This window comes from Triplophysa rosa, linkage group LG14, assembly GCF_024868665.1.
Source record: "Triplophysa rosa linkage group LG14, Trosa_1v2, whole genome shotgun sequence".
NCBI classification, from domain to species: Eukaryota; Metazoa; Chordata; class Actinopteri; order Cypriniformes; family Nemacheilidae; genus Triplophysa; species Triplophysa rosa.
This window is the reverse complement of record NC_079903.1, coordinates 10,981,461-10,991,683: the sequence shown is the minus strand read 5'-3', so window position 1 is coordinate 10,991,683 and position 10,223 is coordinate 10,981,461. Positions and strand designations below refer to the sequence as shown.

The 10,223-nt window shown below is 39.8% G+C and overlaps 1 protein-coding gene across 1 annotated transcript; it reads right to left on the bottom strand.

Annotated features, from left to right (window-relative positions):
* Positions 1-326: 326 nt before the first annotated feature.
* On the bottom strand, positions 327-8,573 carry LOC130565288 (A disintegrin and metalloproteinase with thrombospondin motifs 8). Its single transcript, XM_057351906.1, has 9 exons — positions 7,589-8,573; positions 6,122-6,361; positions 5,368-5,500; positions 5,096-5,263; positions 4,238-4,530; positions 3,758-3,944; positions 3,499-3,671; positions 2,669-2,844; positions 327-2,585 (listed from the first exon to the last, which is right to left on the bottom strand). The coding sequence occupies exons 1-9, from the start codon at positions 8,279-8,281 to the stop codon at positions 1,844-1,846; spliced, it is 2,805 nt and encodes a 934-aa protein (XP_057207889.1). The 5' UTR covers positions 8,282-8,573; the 3' UTR covers positions 327-1,843.
* Positions 8,574-10,223: the final 1,650 nt, after the last annotated feature.

The following is a 10,223-nucleotide window of genomic DNA, read 5'->3' as shown; positions in this document are numbered from 1 at the left end:
ACTTCTACTTAAGTAAAGGATGTGTGTACTTTTGCCATCTCTGGGTGTAGTCTTGTGGCTTTCTCTGTTACTGCTTTGCAGACTAGTTTACCACTCATTTCACTCCACAGACTCCACAATCTTAGCCGCACATCTCTTCTGACATCCCAGGTTGAATTAAAGACTGTCTCCAGCTCAGCTTTGCAAATCAGAGCTCCCTGCCTTCCTGGTCAGGACCTTAATTGAACACATCTCAGTGCTTCTAGGCTCAACAAGAACAAATACAGCCAGGTCAGCCAGAATTCCTTGGAGTAGGATTTGATAACTAACGCAACTTCAATCCATTTTCAAGTAATTTTTATTTGCATAGCACTTTACACAATCCACAACGTTCAACAGTTTTATTCCAAGCCGGTCATCAAGCTGTAACAGTGTAAATGCAAACACTGTTTCAAAATATGTTTTAACAGTTAAATATAAAAGACAATTTTGTTATACATTCAAACATTTCTTTAATGAAATAATACGAAAGGAAAGCAACATGTCGTAAAAACATTGCATAATGTATTCACTTGAAGACACTAAAAACTTTACAAAAATAAATAGCTTTACAATGAAGTAACACAAGCATAGTCCTTCACTGAAGGGATAACATGTTTTGTCGTAATATGATTGATATTTGAAATGTACAAAAACCGGAATAATTAATGCAATATTAACATTCATATACAATCATTTAAAAGCTTACAGGAGCATTTCATAAATGTTATCTGGGACTAAGTTATCTGCATCCAGCCTATTAGACATTCGTTCATGCTGCAATGTTTGAGCTCAACAACATGCAACATTTTCACGTCTTCAAAGCGCTTTCAAAACCTAGCTAACAAACATCTATAAAACTACAAAAGCAAGTGCAGGACCCTGCAAGGTCTGAAAACTGCATAGAAAAATCTTTTTATCATTCACAGAGCAATTCACAATTTGCTATGTGCACTTTTGAAGTAAACAGTGTTTTATACAAAGAACAACAACGGTAAAACTTATTTAACTGTCTGAATAGACACACGTCGGGGCGGTTTCCCAGACAGGGCTTAAACCTAGTCCCAGACTAACTTAAATGTTAGCGGTGTCTTAATCGAAAACAACTTGCACTGACATGTCTTAAAATAAATCAGTGTGATTATTTTGTCTCAAGATGCACACCAGTAATGTTTTGTAAAGTATGTTTTTAGAAACAATTTAAATATCCTAATTTAACCAAGGCCTAGTTCTGTTTTAAAATAATCCTTGTCCGGGAAACCGCCCCATTATGTTACAGATATTTCCTAAACTATATTAAAACTAATTTGTGATTATTAATGTCTAAATTAGCAGGTGATTGCAAACTCAAAAAAAGCCTAGTCACAATGCAAATTAATACAATAAGTTATTAGCACCTTGATGGTCTGATTTCATTTGTTTTCCTCACATGATACAGAAACAATACAAATAGTTTAACCTAAATGATTTCAATCTGAGAGGAATGTTATAAACTTCTGAGTTTTACATATTATCTGTAATTATTAAATATGAATTATATATAGAATCTGCCTAACTTTTGAAGAACAGTAAGACTCAATAGTAATTTGGAGAAAGTAGGAAAATGGCAATAAAGTATGGCTTGCTGAGGTAGATTTCTACTAGCTAAAACTTCAATAGTGGTTATAAATGTATACATACATTTGGAAAACAAAGCTGAAGTGATCAAATCATTTATTATTTTACAACCGTGTTCACTCTTCTAAAGCTAAACATTTCCTGCCCCAACCTGAAGCACAGTCAACATCCAATCTGTATTTCATTTCACAGGAACATCTTATCACCCTTAAATCTTCCAACATTCTTGATAAAAACACTTTTCAGATACTGACTCTGGCATCTTAGATGGGTCACAGCTCTCTGGTTCCACAGTTTGCCCGGTGTAATCGATGCAGAGGACATTTCGGTTCCGTTCCCCATGGCCACAAGTCTGTGAGCATGATGACCAAGGTCCTATCTGCCATATGGGACATGGTAGATCTGCGCATGGCCTAATATCAGAAGGCCTGAGATGTTTATTGCAGTGATTTGAATAGTAACCAGCGTTGTCCTTACATTCCACATTCCTCCTGGACCATCCCGAGCCGCAGGTTTTTGAACATTCAGACCACTCTCCTGCGACCCATTGTGGGACGCCGAAAGGATGGATAAATTTACCAGCCGGCTTCTTTTCTTTTGGTTTGTTGAAAGACATGGTTTTAGGGATGTAGAATGTGTACTTGACTTTCGGTGGGATGGATTCACCAGCGGTGGAAAGCAGCTGTATGGTGATTGGTTCCCGGAGCTGCCGGAAGCTCTGGATTCTCTCTAGCGTGCTGGACGATCCGCTGTACTTCAGCACAGCTCCAAGAACCGGAATATACTGCTCCACTGTGGATACTGAGAAGTTGCCGTTTAGGATGTATTCACCGTTTTCCCTCCGTATGGCCAAGTAATGTCCGTCATGCGGTATGCTACCGTGACTCTGCTGTTTGATGTTAATGTTAGTGGCACCGCTTGGAATCGTCACAATGTCTCTATATCCGTGGCTAAAGAAGTAAGAAATAATTTATTAATTGTGGACACAACCACTTTAAGAGAGAGTACAGTTAAGATAAAAGTCAATACTTACACGATTTTGTTGAACGAGCCGGATATCATCCTGCAGCTCAGCCCATCTCCACCACACACGCCACATTTGTCCAGCTTCTTACTAGAGTCGATCTCCAGGTCACAGCCGGCTTTGATGCACTGGCCTTGCACACAAAATGATGTAGTGTCTGGACCGCATGGAGTTCCATCGATTACCTACAATCGAACAAAATACAGTACTGAATGTAAATACTATTTCTTGAGACTTGTTAGACTCTATTATTTATTAGCTGATTAATTGTTTTATTTCTTTTTTAAAGGTGCTGTGTGTCATTTTTTGAAGGATCTACAGAAATGCAATATAATATACATAGCAGTCTTCAGAGGTGTATAAAGACCTTACATAATGAAGCGTTATATTTTTATTACCTTAGAATGAGCTATTTCTATCTACTACATCCTTGCATGGAATGTTGTTTCTACAGTAGCACTAAATGGACAAACGTCTCTACATAGCATGTTTCGTAAATAAGAAACACATAAAATTAAAAAAATGAAAACATGAAGACTTCTGTAGCACCTTGAAAGGGAGGAGTGACCGTTGGTTGCAATACATAACCTCACCACTAGATGCATGCCGCTAAATTTCATACACTGGATCTTTAAGCAACTATGAACATTTACATTACATTTACGCAGGCGCTTTTATCCAAAGCGACTTACATTGCATTATCCTAGACATTTTGTTTCTAGGTATGTGCAATACCCTGGGATCGAACCCACAACCTTGGCGTTGTTAATGCCATGCTCTTACCACAGAGCTACAGGAAAGCTGTATGAACATACTTTAGAAAGTATTCTGTGACGTACTTTCGATTCAAACACTCTGAATTCACTGCTGCCTCTCGCCCGGCAAAAGAGTTTACATCTGTCCCTCAGAGATACCCCAGCATATTTTGGTATCCACTGCTTCACATTTCCGTTTACATCAAAGTGACTGGGATTGTTGTACTTCTCACACTGCTCCTCTCTGAAACTTTTCCCTACAATAATAAAAAATAAAATGAATATTAATGACGGTGCAATGTGAATGACTCGAAGGCATCTGAGATCGACAAAATCAACCCACCTCGGTTATTTTCACAGGCTTGTGTGTTGCAGGACTGGTAATTCACTCTTTGGCCCACACAGTATTTTCCACCGTTTTGAGGAGATGGGTGGTTGCACTCTCGATAGGAGAACGTCACTCCTCCTCCACATGATCTGGAACAGGGTTGCCATGGTCCCCATTCACCCCAGCCTCCATCCACAGCTGCCTGAGCCCAAAGCACACAAAATCATTAACATCCCAGAATCTTAAAGGTGAAATGTGTATTCAGCAATAATGATGACAGTTTTTTGACAAAAAAAAAAAACATTGTGGAAAACTACTTTTAACTAAGCTGGACAGATCCTGTATGACCATACTCTGACAATTCAATTTATATTTACATTCTTCATACAGATGGTTATTCAGTGAACAGATCATGTTTTGAAACCACTGTAGTAATATAAAAAAAGCACAGAATGAAATTCCAATTTATTGGAAGATTTAATCAATCTGATATACCTTAGGCTTCATGACTTCTTCAGAAGACATGCATTTGCCGTTCAGACACGTCCTGTTAGGGGCACAGCCCGTGCCGTCCGCCCAGGGTAGACTGCCATTCCTGGTTGTGCACACAGATTGGCCTTCCTGCTGGCACCAAAGCTGTCTGCACACCTCGCCAGCTGAAGCATTGGGACAATGTGAAAACTCCTCTCCAAATAGCTGCTGGCACTGGCGATCCAGGCCGTAAGTTACGCCCGGCAGCTCGGTAGGCAGTGCCACCATCTTGTCCGGGGTGTCCAGCAAGCAGTCTCCTGTTATTATCCAGAGCAAGAGTTCGAGAGCAGTAAATCACCAAATCAAAGGATTGTGTAACAGTAGGAACGTTTGGCTCCTGCAGCCGACATTTAGAGAGACTAGCAGGAATGCACATCTGGGCCAGTGTGCTGCGACGGGAAACACGAGCAACAAAAATCCACGTGGGGAACTGCCCACATCAATGATACTGCAGTTAAATAAGGAAACGTGTGAGACCAACGCAACATGGCCCATTGGAAAGAACAAATATTTGTTATATTTCATTGTTACGAGTTGGAATGAAGTGACAGGAATGCTTTTTTTGTGAAAGGAACTAAAAATATTTACATAATTACTAGCTAGCAAAAGATGATAAGGACGTTCAATTCATTAGTTTAGCTGACAGTTTAATGGTTTATTTACATATATGTAACTTACAATGCATTAAAAGCACGGTTTGTGTACTCCCTGAGACCCCTTCTAAACCAATCTGTCATCTGTTCTACATACTAAATATAAAACACATAATGAAGCCATCATAAATAAGCAACAATTAAAAAAAAGTGTGAAGGTTGTGCATACCATATCCATTGTTGAAAAACTCGGTGACGTACAAAGCGCTGCAGGGGGACCAAGGAGAAGTCTTGCGCAACTGGGTAAACACAGGAGCCATGACATGATCCTCTCCTAGATGTCCAAAAAGCTGCTCGCAGTTCTTGGCGTCGTCATGAGGCATGCTCAGAACATGACCTGAAAAAAAAGACAATATTGACAGTTAAAAGACTGAAGGGCAAATCAAGTTTAACCATAATTAATAATAACTTGGGCGTGAGTTCATCAGAGGATATCCACACCTAGCTCATGGGCGGTTGTGAAAGCAGCCTGAAGACCGTTGTCTTCAATAACAGAACAGCTCCTTTTGCTATCACACATGGTCCCCACGTCGGCCACGCCCATCGTGTCACAGCTCTGATGTCCACAGATGTCCTTGAGGGAGGTTTAGAATAAAAAAATAAGATTGCTGTTTCCGAAATGTAGCTCGTTCTGATTAACTGTACGGGAGAGAAACATATTTGCCAGTGCTTCCATCGTAAATCGTAGCAAATTATTTTGGCTGACGGAAAACCTATGAAGTGAGAAAAAGTGTGCCGTCTGAAACGTATCTTAGAAACATGCCTTGAGTCTTTTCCATCCTTTGCCCAGCGATCAGAGACTGAGACAAATTTTTCCAAAGCAAAAGACAGACCACAAAACACGCATGATTCAATGCACATCTGGACCTCGCATAGCCAAAGAACTTTGTCTCACATATGTGCGTCGTTCAGAGGAGCTGCAGGCTTCTATTTTCACTTTCAAGTGCTCTAAAATGACCCCACAGCTCACTTTTGGAGAGGTTACGCTACAGACGCAAATTCCCTATTCAGAAGTATATCAGAAGCAAAACCTTATTTGTAGCAACTCGAAATTCAGATAATGTCTGGAATCCCAAGATATTACGTTTCGTCGTAGATATTAAAATAGAAGCCACAAATGGATATCGCTGCACTATTTTGGGCCCCAAAGCATGACCCTGAAATACATAATACCCCATAACATATCTTCGCTCACCTCTCTAGTAAAAAGTATGGCGGTGTCGTAGTGCTCGGGATGCCTGTGGCTGGGTGGGTTAAAGAGCTGTTGCCAGGCACAAAAGTTGCGCAGCGTGACGCCCCCGTTGCTGGAGACGGATGGTCCGACCTCCTCGTCCTCCACGATCAGCATCTTCACAAGCACTATGTTGATGGAGTTCTTAATGCTGGGATGCTTGTAAATCTGAGCAGCCACTGACATCAGGGTCAGAAGGTAGTGCTGAGGAGAGAAAACCATGAGTGGATCACCGTTTGCCAACTGTAGTGGAATGTTTAGTGTAAAAGCACGATATCTTGGCAGACCATCTCAGTCGGAGTGCAATTTCATTCACTCTAATTCGTGTAAGAATTAAAAAACAAGAACTTATAAAAACCAAGAGATTTTACTTTCAGGAACAAATAAATGTCTGGGGGCATTTTTGTGTTTTATATATTTACTCTCGCCAATATACCCAATGGATGTAAAAGGGTGATTACAACCAGAGATTCATTTCATTCAGCATATTTTTCTGTCGACTCCACACAAATAGTGGTTTGTTCGTTGAATAGTGCTGGCAAAGGAATGCCAGCCACCGGTGGTCCTTTATGACGTACATTTCTTTATAAGGAATTGTGTTTCCAGAACTGCAAATTACGAGATTTGGATCCCAATTCCGACATCTGCTATCTGCCTCATGATCCCAACCCAGAGTTCATTTATTCACACTCTTGACATTTCCGATCAGTTGTTTTCGATGACTGCATAAAAGAGAATTTCAGGGGGCGGTGTTCCACATGTGCGAAGATCAGTGCTGTTCATCTGAATGCGAGTCATTACTGTATCTTTTTATTATTTTGAAATCTCCCTGGAGGTATGTCTCTCACATAGCTGACAAACACAGAACACACAGTTTTATCTAGGCTATTTTAGGATCAAATGGAAATGAGTTCCCATTAGACTGTGATGTTAATCATTTTGTTTGACAATGATTTAAAGGGATTTTATATTTACATCCACGCATTTCACTAACAAGGTATACATTACGGATTACGCAACATGTGTGTTCCCTATAGGGTCGAACCCACAAACTTTGCATCGCCAATGCAATGAGCTACATGAACACATTAAGGAGCCTTTTTATTAAAGGAGTAGTTCACCATCAAAACGACAAAAGAAGATATTTTGAAAAATGTTGGTAACAAAACAGCACAGCCCCCCATTCGCTTCTAATGAAACCAATACAAGTGAATGGGGGCTGTTAACAACATTCTTCAAAAAATCTTCTTTTGTGTTGTGCGGAAGACAGACAGTCATACAGGTATGAAATGACAAGAGGCCGTGTCAATGATGACAGAATTTTCATTTTGAAGTACTCCTTTAAGGATGTCATTTTATTATGCGTGTTATTAGCGTAAATCTCAGCCAACATTTTAACATTTAATAACTTTTTCAGGTTTTTACATTTACCTTAATCTCATCTCCATAGAAATGTGTCAGGGAAGCGTCTGCGACCACTAAGGTCTCGATAAACCTGGGAGCTGAAACAAAGCGTTTCCTCCTGGATGCCATCCTATCTTCATCATACATCAGCTGTTCGTGATCTTCTCTGATATCTGACAGCGGTTCAGATACCTGATGGGACTTTGTAAAACGTCTTCTTTTAATGACATGCAACTGTTCGGTGAGTTTTCCGTATTTCCCCAAGCCGAGGCGTTTAGGCTCGATGAGATATTCATTACCATCCGTTATAAATGATCCCAAAACCCCGTGACACAGACTGACAGAGACGACAGAGTCCTCATTGGAATCAACAGCCCCGGTGTAAAAACAGTCGATTAAATCGCTCCCAGCGTCTTCGGATTGATTTAAGGATTTATACAAATCTGTCAGGTTGCTGAAGGAAGACTGCGGTTTGGCTTTTATGCGATAGACCTTCAGTGCTGGTGATATAAACGTGCTGTCCGGTGTCAGATTCAGAGTGAAGTTCCTGCCGAAAGCCGTCAGTCTGAAGCTCGGCTGTTCTTCACTTCTCCTTGCCACACGTCCACCGGTCCGTCCCGTTAACCGTACTGGTGTAATGTCCTCAGTCTCAAATGAGTGAGACAACGTTTTGGTGACGAGGCAAATTATTAGGGAGGCTATAACCCAACACGACCACATTGTAATTGATTGCTAATTTAAGCAGAAATGATTTTTAAATTTTAATTTACAACCTGCAGTCTCTGGTAAAAACACAGAGTAAGTCAAACTCTCGTAAACTGCTTGGAAGTATTACGACAAACTTTGATAATTATTATCAAGCACATATGCCTTCAATGAATCAAACCTATTCCGATACTAAGTTTTCATGTACCCTGTCTATTGCTTGTATAAATAAAGTTAAATCTAAATTAATTTTAATCGGAGCCAATTATTGTGCGGTGTTAAGTCCACGGTACTGTTTCTGGATTGTGTCGCTGGTATTTATACTCGAGAAATGAGGTTTATTTTTGATATCCAGCGTGCTGCATTCTCTCCTCCCACTGCGCGCTCGTGAAAAACGTCTGGGTCGGGTTTGTCCAATAAAACCCGAGCGCACACCCCTTCCTAAATAGCAACAGTTACTTTGTAATAGTAGTGGATACGTGCACATTGGCTTTAGTCATTTGTTCCTCAAACATCCAAAAAGACCAGAGACCTTTAGCTAAAATAAATAAGTAAATAAAAAAGTAGTTATCTTAGTGGCTAACGATCTGGGCCACTAACTGAAAGTATGTGGGTTCAAACTAGCGCTTATCATTTAAATGCATGGAGCTCTAAGTTGCTGAAAGAAGAAAACAACTCCTAACAGATGATTATATAATTGAGTTTGGATAAAGGCATCAGCTACATGTCTAATTGTTAAATATAAATATTATTAATGAAATAATAAAAACTATAATGGACAACGGGTCAGAATATAAAAAATGGAATATTTCCACAAGGTGGCAGTAAAATGTTATATAGATGAATGTGTACACGCACACAGCCTACTTTGCAGTGTAGTTTATGGATGCTTTGTACGACACCAGAGGGCGACGATGATTTAGTTAAGGTGAAAATAAGCACGTACTCTAAATATAAAACATTATATTTTCATATGAATTGCTTTTTTCATAACTAATTGCCTTTAAATGTGTGGATGTCACAGCAAGTGGACATATCAAATTATCAATTTGTAGAATACAATTTACATTTTATGATCTGTATTATTTATGCCTAAAGTGTTTTCTTTTACCGCATTTGTTGACCTTGAACTCCAACAAGGATGACCTTATACAACAACATTTTCCATTCAAAAGAATATCTCCATTATTTTGTCAAATAGTCAAGCAGCAAAAATATACAGAATCTGTATGGCGTAAACCCAGGCGACAGACATCGAGGCTAATGTGCTTTCTAACAGATGCAAAGTGATAGACCAATCACAGTGACCACAGGCTCCTCGTCATTATTATGGGATGTGACTGCTGTTCTGCTGTGGGCAAGGGCAATGTACCTGCAATGTTCTATATATGGATCATCTGGCATTTCAAGCAACAACTCCCAGCAGGTGTTGCCCACTGTATGTGTTGCTTCCAGAGAGCTTCCAAAGGTTCAGGAGACCAAGAACCACTGACACAATGGAGGACTGGGGAAATTTGAAGGACTCTACTACAGCATCCAAGAGCAGTATGGAAACCAGCATGGCATGATGTTTCTTGGACAACAAATTTGCTAAAAATTACAGCAGACAAAAAAAAAGAGAGGTTACACCTAATTCATCATGTGATTGAATTTTCTTCGCCATACAGACTCTATAATTGCACATTATGATGCGACATACTGTGTTTATGTCAAAATGACTGTAATAGAGTGAAGCAGCGTCACTTTCATAAAAACGGGTGCAGATGAGTAAAAAAGTATTATATGGTTGGGAAAACCACTGTCTAGTCCCTGGCTGGAGCTATAACCTTCAACGGCTGCAACCTTTACAACATGGTACATGGAAATGTAGCTGGTGGAAAAATACAGTATGAACTAATCATGAACTCAAATGTAACTCATCTCTCTACTCTTTCATAATTTCAATCACATCCAACAA